At 41.5% G+C, this 16,762-nt stretch overlaps 1 protein-coding gene across 1 annotated transcript in view; it reads left to right on the top strand.

The window, feature by feature from the left end:
• abcc9 (ATP-binding cassette, sub-family C (CFTR/MRP), member 9) overlaps positions 1–14,230 on the top strand; it is a gene marked incomplete at both ends in the record, with an annotated part of 81,462 nt that extends 67,232 nt beyond the window's left edge. The window contains 3 exon segments of the mRNA XM_034238689.1: positions 2,284–2,414; positions 3,697–3,775; positions 14,122–14,230. Coding sequence (XP_034094580.1) covers positions 2,284–2,414; positions 3,697–3,775; positions 14,122–14,230 — 319 coding nt within the window.
• Positions 14,231–16,762: the final 2,532 nt, after the last annotated feature.

Raw genomic sequence — 16,762 nt, 5'->3', positions numbered from 1 at the left:
CAATAGAGGACATCATATTTACCAACACTTACAAACACCCATAGTGTCAGAAAGCATCTCGTGCAGACGTGCCTTAAAAACATTCAGAGAAATAAAATTGCTCAATTTCAATTTGGACTGTAGGCTGTTCCAAGCAAGTGGAGCTGCGCACATAAAAACTGTCTTACCTAAAACAGTCCTTACCCTTGGTACATCTAACAAGACTACATCCTGCGATCTCAGACAATAGCTGCTTGCAACTTTCTGCTTTACCAGAGAGCAGATGTAATACGGGAGTTTGCCCAACATAGCTTTATAAATAAAAGTGTACCAGTGACTGAGCCTCTGACTTTAGAAACAGGAAGTGAACTAGACATGTTTTTAATATATTTGTATATATCTGATACCTATGCTATTGGCTACAAATAGCATGATAGGTGCACTTTCAAATAAATTCAGTCAATTCAAGTTGAGAAGATTTTCTAACAAATCTTAGTTGATAAAAAAAAGCCTGATAACTTATTTTAAGGCATGTTAATGTTCCTGATCTTATCTCTCAGTCCTATTTTACTGTTCTGACAAGATAGGATTCTCACAGTTCTGCGTCAGGCTTTATCTGATTTCTTTCCTAATTCTGGAGTTTCAGCTTTATCAATTCTGCCTAAATGATGTCAGAGAGGAGGAATGGTTCTCTGCTCTGTGAGTCAGGGTTTGTGATAATTTACTGTAAGACATCAGAGGAATAGTCAATTAGAGAAATGACCTTTATACTGTTTGAGATCCAGAGATGGAAAACCTTCTTTAACTTTTAAGTGTCTTTGTTTTTTTCCAGCAATTCGTCAAACTCAAGAATTGTTTGTCTAAGTTTCCAGAAATAGCCGCTCTGTCTTTGTTAAAAGTCCTTTGGCAGATTCACTCAAAACGTTTCTGTTTTTCTACGAGATGTGGCAAGGGTCGGTTCAGTTAGATATTACTTATCTCATCGGCACCACTCTGAAAGAAATTAAGTCTCTCTGTTTTTTTAACTATCATACCAAGAAACAAAATCATTTATATTTCACCATAGCAACAACACATCCCATAAACACATGAAACCGCTACTGAGGTCAAAATACAAGGTACATTTGAGTTAAAAACACCTTAAAAAGTGATGTTAGTATAATTACCAGAGGTGTAAAGTATCTAAGTACATTTACTCAAGTACTGTACAATTTTGAGGTACTTGTACTTGAGTATTTTCATTTTATGCTACTGTGTACTTCTACTCCACTTCAGTTCAGAGGTAAATGGTGTACTTTTCCTCCACTCCATGTATTTAATACCTTTAGTTACTTCACAGATGATGAATGATGTGAAATATAATCAAGTGTTGAATCAGACTTTAGTTCCACCTGGAGTAAATCCACCAGCTACCCTGCAGTATACAAAGTACTTCAAACTAGCTGCACCTTTACCAGCTTTGAGAACACTTTCATGATCAATCATTATAAAACATATCATATATATTATTCTGAAATGGACCAATCTGCACAACGACTACTTTTACTGTCGCTACTTTCACTATATTTGATGCTAATACTTTCCTACTTATACTTCCCACCTCTAACCGTTATTGACAGTTACGTCTAGGTACGAAATAAACGTTATTTAAATCACAATACTCTAATTTTGATGACTTTTAAACAGCTGAATATCATTTCAAAACAAATCCCTTTAAAACCACATCTCTAATGTCCCTCAATATGTACTTTAAACGAAAATAATTGTGAAAATGTTGCTTTATTTTTCCTTCTAGGTGAGAAAATACGTTTTTCCAACCACAATACACTGATTTAACCAACGTTTAAACTTGTTGATATCATTTCAATTCAACTCCCTTCATAATAATGCCTTTACATTCCCTCATTATGTACTTTTACTTTTACTTTTGGTACTTTAACTATATTTTGATGAGAATACTTTTCTACTTTTACTTGAGGAACATTTTGAATGCAGGACTTTTACTGTAACAGAGTATTCCTACACTCTGGTACTTCTACTTTTACTCAAGCACAAGATCTGAGTACTTCTACTTTTACTCAAATACAAGATCTGAGTACTTCTAATTTTACTCAAGAACGAGATCTGGTACTTCTACTTTTACTCAAGAACAAGATCTGGTACTTCTACTTCTACTTTTACTCAAGCACAAGATCTGAGTACTTCTACTTTTACTCAAGTACAAGATCTGAGTACTTCTACTTTTACTCAAGTACAAGATCTGAGTACTTCTACTTTAAAATAATAACCCCTTCTCCCCCCCAGACGCCTCTCAGGTGCCGGAGAACTGGCCTCAGACCGGAGAGATAAAGATCCAGGATCTGTGTGTGCGCTACGACCCGATGCTGAAGCCGGTGCTCAAACACGTCAACATGTACATCGAGCCGGGCCAGAAGGTAATTATCACTGAGCTGTGACACACACACACACACACACACACACACACACACACACACACACACACACACACACACACACACACACACACACACACACACACACACACACACACACACACACACACACACACACACACACACACACACACACACACACACACACACACACACACACACACACACACACACACACACACACACACACACTACCGGGGGAAACTGTTTAAGATAACACATAGAGGCTGGAATGTATGGAGGAGCAGGAGGTTCAGGGACTGAGGGGGAAACATGAGAGGAGGATTTTACTTTGAGAATAAAGACACCATTTTGGGTATAATGTGTTACGTGGGTGTGAAGGCTGTGGATGCAGTTCATTCATTATCATAAGTTGGGCATTAATAAAAAATGCCAAGTTTACTGTCATAAGTGTATTTTTATTTTTAGAATACAATACAAAAAAATACTTCTTGATTTATTTATTTTTATGCTTAGCATTAATTATGAGAGCTCGACTTTATTCCCACATGTTGTCTTAATTTCCACATTTACATTTTAATTTCTCAATATTTTTACTTTTAATAACAAATAAAAAGTATTCGACTGAAAGTGCGATTAATTTGAAAATAAATTCCTCCTTCTGATTTATTGTGTATATGCCTGTCTCTATTATTGGAAGTGCAGTTATTCTCAACATTTTCAATTTATTCTCAAAATAAATAAATGTTCTAAACCGGAAAACAATATTTGTGTTCGTCAAAAACGGTATAATTACTCCAGAAATATGACCAGTCAGACAGAGCGTCAGACGGCAGAGACAGCTTTGTTTTTACGGAGCTCCGACGTCTCGTTGTTGTTGTTTACGTCCGGGGAGACATCTTGTAAATGGGCGTCATGTTGAAGTGAGAATTGATATATCTTATAAACAAGATCCGCGCCACAGTATCACCTCATACTATATCTTTCTAGAAAAAACCCTGGTAAATAGTTGATTCATAAATCTCTGCCTCGTTGTTATTCCTTATACTGAAAGTTCAACAAACATTTTCCTCCCTCTCATTGTCCTCCTCATGCTTTGCCCTTATACTCTTCTGTCTCGAATGCTCGTAAGAAGTCCAGATTTTCTTTTGAACGTCGTCTTTTTCTCTGAAGTCGCAGCCATGTGTGTTTCATTAACTGAAGACGACACTCCCTCCACACTCGGCACGTCTCTGCCACTCTCCGTCACCTCGCTGTGTGAACTCTCACCAACGTGTCACTCTGACCCTCTTCTCTTCGTCAGGTGGGAATCTGCGGACGCACCGGCAGCGGGAAGTCCTCTCTGTCTCTGGCCTTCTTCAACATGGTGGATATCTTCGAAGGTAGGTGTGGTAAAGTAGCGGAGTACAAATACTTTGTTACTGTACTTAAGCACATTTTTATGGTATCACTACTTTACTGACGACTTTTTACTTCTACTTCTTACATGTTGAACCCAAACACCTGTACTTTCTACTTCTCTCATTTAGAACACAAATACCTGTACTTTCTACTTCTTACATGTTGAACACAAATACCTGTACTTTCTACTTCTTACATGTTGAACTCAAATACCTGTACTTTCTACTTCTTACATGTTGAACCCAAACACCTGTACTTTCTACTTCTTACATGTTGAACACAAATACCTGTACTTTCTACTTCTTACATGTTGAACCCAAACACCTGTACTTTCTACTTCTCACATGTTGAACACAAATACCTGTACTTTCTACTTCTTACATGTTGAACACAAATACCTGTACTTTCTACTTCTTACATGTTGAACTCAAATACCTGTACTTTCTACTTCTTACATGTTGAACCCAAACACCTGTACTTTCTACTTCTTACATGTTGAATCCAAACACCTGTACTTTCTACTTCTCACATGTTGAACACAAATACCTGTACTTTCTACTTCTTACATGTTGAACTCAAATACCTGTACTTTCTACTTCTTACATGTTGAACTCAAATACCTGTACTTTCTACTTCTTACATGTTGAACCCAAATACCTGTACTTTCTACTTCTTACATGTTGAACTCAAATACCTGTACTTTCTACTTCTCTCATTTTCCAAACAGCTGGTTCCTTTAGTCTGAATGTGTGTTTGATGCGTGATCATTATTCTTTAGAGTCATTGCGTGCCTATTGATTTGAACACGATCCGTGTATCCATCATTTCCTGGTCTTCTCTAAAGAAGAGGGACCAATGGAAACGTTGTCATGTTGCCGTTGTTCAGCATGGAAACATTCATTAGCTAACAATGACATTATTGTTCTATTAATATAAAGGGAGGTCAGGTACTCTTTAAAACAGCTGCTAGTTATGGGTACTTTTTACTGAAGTACATTTCAAAGTCAGTACTTCTACTTTTACCAGAGTATTTTTAAACACGAGTACCTGTACTTCTACTTGAGTAAAGGTGTGTGTACTTTTGACATCTCTCCTGTTAACAGAATCAGAGAAAGGTCACGGTGGTTTTCCCCTCCTTTAATCTCTTTCTTTCGGTCTCTGCTAAGTGTGTTTGCGTTTCATTAAAGTAAGAGGTTCTTTAGATAATGTTTTGGGAATACTTCCAAAGGTTTCCCTCAGGGTTTTATATCCAGAGAAGCTCTTGAGTTACCCAGAAATCATCTCTATTGGTCTCTTGAATCTCCCATCTTTCTCCTCAGCCGTTTGAAGATAAAAGGAGAGACTTCAAAATAAATCACGGTTGGACAGGACGGCACTTAAATCGTGATATGATGGATAAAAATAACTTTGTAGTAGTTTCCATTTGACTTCTAAAGAGTTATATTGAGCTAGTGTGTGCGGTATTTATGTATGTGTACGGTATAAAACTGCATCTGTAAAATAAAAAATTGAATTAAAAAACAAACGATAAATAAATACAAATTCAACATAAAAATATAAAGAAATAAGATTAAACTCAAACGATTGAATAATGAACAGATATTAAATAAAATAAACATATGCCATACTGGTGCGCTCCCACCACCACTTGTCACCAATATATACAATTAACCCAGTGCCCAAAGATGCCTTCAAAATAACTTAATAATAAAACATTTGCTATACACAGAAACGACAAGAAAACAAATGTTAAATTATTAAAGGTCCCACGTCATGGCCATTTCTACTGATCATAATTCCATTGTTGAGGTCTACTAAAATAAATGTATATCGTGCAATGTTCCAAACTCACATTGGTTTCTCATACAGCATAGTATGTGTATTCACTCTCCTAAACGGCTTGTTGGAGGTCCTGCCCCTCCTCCCTGTGAGCCCAGTGGCCCTTGGACAGCGAGACACCGCGAAACCCAGCCCGAAACACACACACACCCGCAGCCTGGCTGGGAGTTTGTGTGTGTGCACAGGCGCGGTGTCTTGCCGTCTCGCCGACCCCACACCAGTGAGCCAGCTCACACTGTCCCGCTCCTCGCAGCAGCGAGCCTCGCAACGTCCCGCCGAGTGTGTGAGTGTGTGTGTGTGTGTTTGTGTGTGTGTGAGGAAGTCCACGGATTGGTCCAAACGTAACGGCTCCGCGGACATTACGTCACTATACCCAGGAAGTAAACAATGGAAAAAGAGAAATCTCCAACGAGGCGTTCTGGGGCAGCACAGACAAGTCTTCTCTGTGTTAGAGTTTTACTCGCTACAGGGTGTACTTTGAGGGTTTGTGACTCTGCAGACCGTTCACATGCAGAACAACCTTCATAACACACAAGGGGACGGGTGATAACCGGAACAGCATGACATGGGAGCTTTAAATGATATGAAGTAATGTATAGCTCCAACAAAGAGCATAGTCTTTAACATCACACAGTGCTACACTCATTGACAACATATTCACAAATGTTATGGATAGGAAAGTAGTAAGTGGAATATTAATCAATGACACAAGTGATCACCTGCCAGTCTTTGCAACAATACAGAACTGTACTAGGATCAAAAAAGACACCAGAAAAGTCACAATTACAAGACACAAAACACCAGAGTCTGTTCATTCTTTTAAAGAAGAATAAACAAGACTGGAACAAAGTGTATGTACCAGATGCAAATGAAGCCTATGAATCATTTCTACATATTCTATCAGGGCTGTATGAAAAACATTGTCCTCGTTTAAAGAAAATAGTGAAACAAAAATATGCTGAAAAACCATGGATCACTAAGGGAATATTAAATGCATGTAAAACGAAAAATGAATTATATAGTCCCTTTTTAATTTCACCAGTACTTACAATGGTCAGGCTTATTTAAAGCTAATATCTGCACATTTCTTGTTGTTCTTTATGGTTTATTGGAGCTAAATTAAATGTAAAATATCTGAGCCGTATTCCTTTCAAGATTACATCAGTTACTTCAGTTGGTGTCAATTCCCTTGGGGCTGAACACCACAGAAAGTAGGTCTTTCAATGAGATTTGAAGAAATATATATATTAAAATCAGCTTTATTTTTGAAAGAATCAAGAGCTAAAAGGACACCAAAGCAGGAACATGTGGTGACGCTAACCATTGAATTACATTTAAACTTAATCTAACATGTGAGTTAAACCCAAACACAGTCAGTTATAACCCTTATCACACTGTCCCGACATTGACACCAGATGGACACACGAATATGGAATTGTGAATTTCGCACGAAGATGGCCCCGAACTTGGTCAACAGCTAAGCAACAGCCGAAGCAAGTACGATGCCTACAGAAGGCCACACGATGGCATGTTTCCATAGCAATAACAACTTCCTGTCAACAGCGTAAACTCGCCTTCAAAATTAAAGCGTCTAAATAAAACAGGAAGTTAACCTAAATTACATTTAAGACATACATACAACTGCAACGAAAGTAACAACAACAATGTAATATCATTTTCAGTTTCACAGAACACAAATTGTACTAATAATATGATGGCTACACGACAGCATTGCAAGGGCTTCACGTAGTCGTGTTGCCTTCCTAAGACAATCGGGCAGATTCTTGTTTCCTTCGTTTTGTCTTCGTGAGGCGAAAAATGCCCGATGGCACCAATGATCACACGAAGTAGAGAGGAAGATGACACGATTTGACAAGATGCCCTCGCGATGGCCTTACGAAGGGCAAAATGGACACACAAATTCAACACGAAAATGAACCTTCGCAAGGTCTGTCGGCAATTTTTTGGCATGCCAAAGATTTTGCCACTGCTCACGAAGTTGCTGCCGGAGCCTGAGAATCTCCACCGTCGGTCATACGATTGCTTAAGATGCCCTCACGAATGGCCCGATGTTGTTACGATCAGAGCCGAATTTGAACATCTGGTGTGTCCATCTGGTGATGCGGGCTTTAGTGAATACAGATTACACTACATTGCATTTAGCTGACGCTTTTATCCAAAGCGACTTACAATAAGTGCGTTCGACCAACAAAATACAACCTTGAAGAAAACAGAATCATATAAGTACATCAGGCTTCATAGAGCAAAAACATTTCAAGTGCTACTCAACTGGCTTTAGATAAGCCAGCCCTTTATTAGTATATAAGTGCTTTGTTAATAATTCTATCGCTCGAAGTGGAGTCGAAAGAGATGAGTTTTCAGTCTGCGCCGGAAGGTGTGTAAGCTATCTGCTGTCCTGATGTCAAAGGGGAGCTCATTCCACCATTTTGGAGCCAGGATAGCAAACCCACGTGTTTTTGCTGATGGGAACTTGGGTCCCCTTCGCAGCGATGGTGCAGCGAGCCGTTTGGTTGATGCAGAGCGGAGTGCACGTGCTGGGGTGTACGGTTTAACCATGTCCTGGATGTAGGAAGGGCCAGATCCATTCGCAGCATGGTACGCAAGTACCATTGTCTTGAAGTGGATTCTAGCAGTTATCGGAAGCCAGTGAAGGGAGCGGAGGAGCGGAGTGGTGTGGGGAGAATTTAGGAAGGTTGAAGACCAGACGAGCCGCTGCATTCTGGATGAGCTGCAGAGGTCGGAGGGCACATGCAGGTAGACCAGCCAGGAGGGAATTGCAGTAGTCTAGGCGTGAGATGACGAGAGCCTGGACCAGAACCTGCGTCGCTTTCTGGGTCAGCTGGGGACGTATCCTCCTGATGTTGTAAAGCGTGTATCTGCAGCAGCGGGTTGTAGCAGCGACGTTTGCAGTGAAGGACAGGTTGTTATCTAGGGTCACACCCAGATTCCTTGCAGTCCGAGTCGGGGAAACAACAGAGGTGCCAATGTTGATTGTTAGGTCAAGAGTGGGACAATCTTTTCCCGGAAGGAAAAGCAGTTCAGTCTTGTCAAGGTTGAGCTTGAGGTGATGATCAGACATCCACTGAGAGATGTCAGCTAGACAAGCAGAGATGCGTGCGACGACCTCGGTCTCTGAGCGGGGAAAGGACAGAATTAATTGGGTGTCGTCAGCGTAGCAGTGGTATGAAAAACCATGCGGGCTAATGACAGATCCGAGCGAGTTTGTGTACAAGGAGAAGAGGAGGGGACCAAGAACAGAGCCCTGAGGGACCCCTGTAGTTAATTGACAAGGGTCGGACTCGGACCCTCTCCAAGTAACCCTGTAGGTGCGGTCTTTGAGGTATGAGGTGAGGAGGGAAAGTGCAGAGCCTGAAACTCCAAGTTCTTGGAGAGTGCGAAGGAGGATCTGATGATTCACCGTGTCGAATGCAGCAGACAGGTCCAAAAGGATGATGACAGAGGAGAGGGAGGCTGCTTTAGCAGTGTGCAGTTCCTCAGTGACAGCAAGGAGGGCAGTTTCTGTGGAGTGACCTGCCTTGAAACCAGACTGGTGCGGATCCAGAAGGTTGTTCTGATTGAGATAACAGGAGAGTTGTCTAAAGACAGCGCGTTCAAGTGTTTTAGACAGGAACGGGAGGAGAGAGACAGGCCTGTAGTTTATAACATCTGACGGGTTGAGAGTGGGTTTCTTTAGGAGAGGGTTTACTCTTGCCTCCTTGAGACTGTTTGGAAAGTGACCAGAAGTTAGAGAAGTGTTGATGAAATGGGTGAGAAACGGTAGAATATCAGGAGCGATAGTCTGAAGGAGGTTTGAAGGGATAGGGTCCAGAGGACAGGTGGTAGGGCGGGCAGAGGTAATGAGGGTAAGAACCTCACTTGGAGAGAGAGGGGAAAAGGAGGTCAGTGTGTGGGTGGAAGGAGGGTCTGGTGACCCAGCGGTGAGTAAAGGTGAGTCAGAAAAAGAAGAGCGAATATCATCAACCTTTTTTTCAAAGTGGTTAACAAAGTCGCTTGACAGAAGTGAGGAGGGGGGAGGAGCTTTCGGAGGGTCCAGGAGGGAGGAGAAGATGGAAAATAGTTTTTTGGGATTGGAATAGGAAGATTGGATCTTATCTTGAAAGAAAGTGCTTTTTGCCTGAGAGATCGAAGCAGAGAAAGAGGAGAGGAGAGCCTGATAGGTTAGGAGGTCGTCACGGTGTTTGGATTTCCACCATTTCCGCTCTGCTGCCCGAAGGACGGTTCTATTAGCACGTAGTGCATCATTTAGCCAGGGAGCAGGAGGGGACTGACGAGCCTGCCGAGATGTGAGAGGACAGAGAGAGTCCAGAGAGGATGAGAGAGTAGAGAGGAGAGTTTCTGCTGCAGAGTTTGGAGGTAGTAGTTGGAACGAGTCAGAGGAAGGGAGGGCTGAGAGCACCGATGAGGCAAAGGTAGAGGGGGAGAGGGAACAAAGGTTACGGCGGACAGGTGCAGGATGAGAAGAGATTAGTTTGTTATGTTTGGAAAGGGGTAGAGAATGAAATGAAGAAGTGATCGGATGTGTGGAGCGGGTTTACAGAGAGGTTAGAAGTAGCGCAGTTCCTTGATAATATGAGATCAAGGACATTGCCAGCTTTATGAGTTGGTGGGGAAGGAGACTGTGAGAAAGCAAAGGCGGTTAACAGAGATGTTAGTTCGTCTATCTTCCCCGTCTGGAGGTTGAAGTCTCCGAGAAGTACAGCGGGAGGACCAGTTTCAGGGATGTGTGAGAGGAGATGATCTAATTCCTCCAAGAAGTCCCCCAAGGCGCCTGGTGGACGGTAGAGAACAACAATGGTTAATTGTATAGGATGGGTTACTGTGACGGCATGGAATTCAAAGGTGGAAGGAGTGAAGTTAGGTAGCTTGAAGAGGGAAAAGCTCCATTTGGGAGAGAGCAGGAGACCAGTGCCACCTCCTCTGCCAGTGGGTCTGGGTGTATGGGAGAAGGAATATGCTGTGGAGAGAGCTGCTGGGGTGGATGTGTTGGATGGAGTAATCCAGGTCTCAGTGAGAGCAAGGAAATCCAGAGACTGCAGGGAAGCATAGCCAGTAGAGATGTTAAGATTCACCGATTCGCATCGGTGCACCGGCATAAACGTTCAAGATGCGAGTGCACCGGTTGAAAGAGTGCACATCGGCTACAGTTTGGGTTGAACCGGGTTGAACTCGCGATGCATCGATGGCGTAGCGTCTTTGCATCGGTAAAAAACCGATTCATTCATATAAAATCCCCTAACCTTGTCAACGCTCAGCAGAGACGATCTTTGATATTTGCTTCGCCACTACGGAGGCCGAGAGTCTCAGTTATCAACACACACGGAAGTCTAGGAGAAAGAGAAACACAGCGCACCGAAAAATACCTACAAATCAAACGTTTGGTAACACTTCGGATTGTTCAAGAAAGACGGTGTAATAGTCCTTTATGCTAGGCTATATAGTTGACCGCAGGTCATGGAGAGTAATAAGGTATCCGTAGACTTTTGTATGAGGTATCTTTATTACTTGGTCTACAGCCATGATATATAGATCCGTCCTAGACGCGGGCTTGCATACACACAGTATCACTCCGCAGCCGCACCCCATCAGTAACGTCCTGATGGTATATGTGCGCGGCACAGACGGTCAACTTGAAAAATCGCTCGTAAATTGTTAACGATGCCGAGCCGCTTTAAAGTACACAAGTAGTACGAGGAACTTAGCGACGCACATAAAGAGGCGACATGGGGTCTGCGGCTGAAAAGAGAAACCTCAAAGTTAGACATATGAGTTAAATCACTCAGTGAGGTGTTCTGTCAGAGAGAGTGGTGTTTAGTTTACAGCAGCCTGTGACGGCCAATAATAATGTAAATGTCTTACTTACTGTAAGCAGTTATGAAATACCTGTTTGTGAAAGGTTATTTGTATTCTTTATTGTTCATATAGAACCCACCGCTTTCTGCTCACTGGTGAGTTAGCCTATGAATGAGTGTTAAGCACATCAGGCTGGCAGCTGTATGGGCATTGCTCTATGGTAGCTGTTATTTGCACATTGTTAATCATGAGCAATGCATCCTTACATTGTTTAACTGTGAGGTGTTATACAATTGTACTCTGGAGAGCTTTTAAAGGTAAAAAAATAAACGGCATGATGGGATGTGCAGTACCAAATATGTAAAGCACTTTTTTGTTAATGTATGATTTGCTGCATATAAGGAATAAAACAAAAATCCTCTGTCGTACCAAATTGAAGTATCATTATTTTTGCATCGTGTTGAATCGCATCGTATCGCACCGAATCGCATAATGTTGAATCAAATCGTATCGAACTGTATCGCAACAGGGGTGAATCGTATCGTATCGCATCGCCTGGTGTTTCAAATGTATCGTTAATGTATCGTATCGTGGCAACGTATCGAGATGCGCATCGCATCGGCCTCAGTGATGGAGATGCACATCCCTAATAGCCAGAGATGAAGTCAGCCTTAGGAACAGCTGACTGGCAGTTCCACAGGCCGCCTGAAACTAGATGTTGGATCTCAGTGGAGCATGTGGGATAGACGAGAGCAGGCCGGTTATATTGATTACGAGATACACGGGGCCAGTGATAATTGCGAGAAGACACATAAACAGGAATGGAGAAAATACACATGATTATAGCATGAGGGGCTAAACAACCAAATAAAATAAAACACCAGCGATACTTAGCTCAATCAAAGTAGGATTTGCCTCCTCTTTGCCTCCCTCGTGACTCCCGCAGGACTCTAATGTCTTTGCCTCCCTCGTGACTCCTGCAGGACTCTAATGTCTTTGCCTGTCTGACGCTGGAGCTGACACTCCAGGAAAGTGCTACCTAAAATGGACACCTGATTGCTGAGTTCTCACAGCTGTGGGGCAACGTCCCTTTAATTAGTTAACTCTCTGCAGCTGGTGGCCCTCAAAAGGAAATCTAGACTGGCTTCCTCCTGATTTGTTATTGTCTTTTAAGTCAATTACATTAAACCCTAAGTTATAAAGTTATGAGTTTAACCCTTAATACAGTTACACCTACTCAATAAAGCTCTTAGTATTCTACAAATGTTTAAATCAAAGTTAACCCTAGCAGTCAGTTAGTTCACTTTTAAGGTTTCACTCAAATTACTTGTCCCAAGTTTCTGCCTGACAGATACTGTAGCGGTTTTGAGATTTAAAATCACAATTTCAGTCAGATCAACTACAGAGCATTGATTCAGAGCACACACACTGAAACAGAGAAGTCTAAAAACACAATGTTACTCACACAATTCTAGAAGTCTCCAGTAGCTTTCCTGTCAAAATCGAGTTGCACACTGATGAGATATCTAAATGAGTTTTGGTTAAACTAAAGCATTACTGGAGGTTAATTAGTCGACTGGTTTCCCCTCAGATGTCCAAACGTCCACTGTTATTATAGTGGTGTGTGTTTATGCTGGAGAAAATGTTTATTTAACCTTCATTTCGGCTCTTCTTAAACTCTCCTGCAGGTCTCTCTTTGTGTTCCTCAGTGTGTTGTATTTTACTTTGAAATACCTGATAAAAGGACTTGAAGTAGACTCTTTTTAAAAGAAGATTAAATTAAGAACGTTGATAAAGATGTGGCACATTTTCCTGCGGTCATTTCCAGACATTGAAAAGCAATAAAATCCCTTAAAGTAATCGTATCATTCTGTTTTCACTCTAGATAAAGACCATTGCTCGTTGACCGATGATTCAGACAAAAACGAGATTACACAGTCACTTTTTCCATTACACACACACACACACACACACACACACACACACACACACACACACACACACACACACACACACACACACACACACACACACACACACACAGCTGGGCAGACATTTCATTAAACAGTAAATTAAGACGTGTGTTTCGGCAGCGTTTCCTTATAAAGCAGTGAAATAAAAGCAGAGCGTCCTCTCTGCTCAGAACATCCTGGGTTCATGAGCCCAAAAATATCACATTGCATGCAACACAACTAAAATATTTATGTAAGGCATTGCAAGGCAAACTAGTAGAGGAGTGTTAAATTATAAATACAGATTTAATTGGATTGTTTTGGTTTAAAAATGCCAGAAAAAGAAGCAGTATTTTTTGACAATATAGGAAAAACTTGCCATTATTTTCTGTGTGCAGGTTTTTGTGACAGTTGCTCCATTTAAGAATGAAATAAAAGAAAACAAAAATATTAATATAATCGTAGAAGTGTAAGTAAGAATAAATATAATTAAATTACTTGATCGGATGTGTTTTTAAAACTCACAAGCTAAACTATCGGACCATTTTAAATTGTGGAGTACATCAACTTCATCACATTTGCTAAACTACTCCAGGTGCCACATTTACACTATAGGAGGCAAAGAAGATTTGGTTTTATTGTTGTACTAAATGTTTTTTTATGGGTTGTAATTAGAGCATATGTTTATTTATATTTATTCGCAGGGAAGATCGTCATCGATGGGATCGACATCTGTAAACTTCCTCTGCAGACGCTCAGGTCGAGACTCTCCATCATCCTGCAGGACCCCGTGCTGTTCAGTGGATCAATACGGTACAGACACACACACACACACACACACACAGACAGACAGACACACACACACACACACACACCATGTATACATCACTTCAGGGGACATTACATTGACTTACATGCATTTCCTGGAGACTTATCCTAACCTTAACCATAACCAACACATGCCTAACCTTAACCCTTACCCTTAACCTTACCCTAACCAAGTCTTCACCCTAAAATTAATGATTCCTCTCATGGGGACCTCCATTATGTCCCCATAACCCCCTTATGGGGACACACAAGTGACTGCGTAAACAGATGTAGGTCCCCACAAGGATAGTAATGCTAGGCCACACACACACATACACTTAAACAAAGCTTCAGTATATCGTTTTTGAATAACGTCAGTATAAAAGTAACATTACTGTTGATATAATCATTAGTTATACAACGGTTTTTCAATATGGGATTACATTTGTTCAACTGTTTTCCATCTGTGTTTTTTCTGCTGAAGAGAATGCTAAACCTACACAAGGATGACATGTAAGCAATGATAGTCCATATGTCTAGCGCTATGTTGACTTGTTTGTGTGTCTGTTGTTATATAGGGTAGTGCAGGAAAGAGTCCTAAAGCCTGGAAATAAGTCGTAATTTGACCACTTCCTGTGGCTGAAAGGGTTTTTGGTTAGACGCCTTAAATAAAGTCTGTGGTTAACACAAGCTAAATGAATGTGTTTCCATGACATAAAATACGCCAGTAAATACACCACTGGTTAATTTTAAAACGGTGTGTCATCACGCCCAACATTAGCCTCCTTTAGCTTAGCGGTGGTGACGTGAAGTCATGTGACCGTGCTGTAGTTCCTTTATAGCCCAACATTAGCCGCCTTTAGCTTAGCGGTGGTGACGTGAAGTCATGTGACCGTGCTGTAGTTCCTTTATAGCCCAACATTAGCCACCTTTAGCTTAGCGGTGGTGACGTGAAGTCATGTGACCGTGCTGTAGTTCCTTTATAGCCCAACATTAGCCACCTTTAGCTTAGCGGTGGTGACGTGAAGTCATGTGACCATGCTGTAGTTCCTTTATAGCCCAACATTAGCCGCCTTTAGCTTAGCGGTGGTGACGTGAAGTCATGTGACCGTGCTGTAGTTCCTTTATAGCCCAACATTAGTCGCCTTTAGCTTAGCGGTGGTGACGTGAAGTCATGTGACCGTGCTGTAGTTCCTTTATAGCCCAACATTAGCCGCCTTTAGCTTAGCGGTGGTGACGTGAAGTCATGTGACCGTGCTGTAGTTCCTTTATAGCCCAACATTAGCCGCCTTTAGCTTAGCGGTGGTGACGTGAAGTCATGTGACCGTGCTGTAGTTCCTTTATAGCCCAACATTAGCCACCTTTAGCTTAGCGGTGGTGACGTGAAGTCATGTGACCGTGCTGTAGTTCCTTTATAGCCCAACATTAGCCACCTTTAGCTTAGCGGTGGTGACGTGAAGTCATGTGACCGTGCTGTAGTTCCTTTATAGCCCAACATTAGCCACCTTTAGCTTAGCGGGTGAAGTCATGTGACCGTGCTGTAGTTCCTTTATAGCCCAACATTAGCCACCTTTAGCTTAGCGGTGGTGACTTGAAGTCATGTGACCGTGCTGTAGTTCCTGTATAGTCTAATGTTAGCTTTCTATGCTAAAGATCTTAAAGTGATGTTGATATGTGGAGATGATCCTGTTGAACACAATGTGTAAATATAAATTTGATTTCAAACTTCTTGTCGAGGGAAGAAGATGCTAACTTCCTACAAAAATACGTCATAACTGCTCTACTCCATGACATCAGAGCTTAAAGAAGAATACCTTAGTAGTTACATTTCATTTCAAGCAAAGCCTGAAACTGCAGCAACCAGTGAATCATTAACAGAGAGGAGTGAGACGTATTTGTCCTGAAGGCTTTTGTCACATGATGACACACAGTCACAGCTGTGGGGTCAGCAGGTCAAACCAGCTGGAAATCTGAGTGTTTCACAGACAGCAGAACGTGAGGAGGTCTTCCTCCCCCCCCCCCCTCCTCCTCCTCCTCCTCCTCCTCCCTCTCTATTTGTATTAGTAGAAGACACGTTGACTCTGTGTTTGTTATAAAAGACAAAGAGCATGTGCTATTTGTTTGGACAGATATGGCACTCTGCGTAACTGTGTGTGAGAGAGACAGAGAGTGTGTGAGATACAGAAAGTGTGTGTGTGTGTGTCTTGGCGTTTCTCCCATTTATGTGAACGTAAGCCCGGGGTGAATGGTCGACAGTAACTGTTTCTCTTTATTATCTGAGATGTCCTGACTCCACCACGGAGAATTTAGAGGAGTTTAACTATTGAGAATAAACAAGGGAATTCATTGAGTGTAACATTAACAACAATCACCTAATGTGACAAAGAGATGTATGTTATGTATTTGTGCTGTATGTAAGGTGAACTCCATCATTCAGTGTCTTATCTAAAGAAAATAAAAAGCTCTACTTAGTCATTTACTCAGTTTCATGTATAATAAGTAAGTGTAATTTCTCCCAAATCATAAAGGTAAGCTGCA

This window comes from Gymnodraco acuticeps, unplaced genomic scaffold, assembly GCF_902827175.1.
Source record: "Gymnodraco acuticeps unplaced genomic scaffold, fGymAcu1.1, whole genome shotgun sequence".
NCBI lineage: Eukaryota > Metazoa > Chordata > Actinopteri > Perciformes > Bathydraconidae > Gymnodraco > Gymnodraco acuticeps.
The sequence above is the reverse complement of the archived record's forward strand: the minus strand, read 5'-3'. Positions and strand labels throughout refer to the sequence as shown.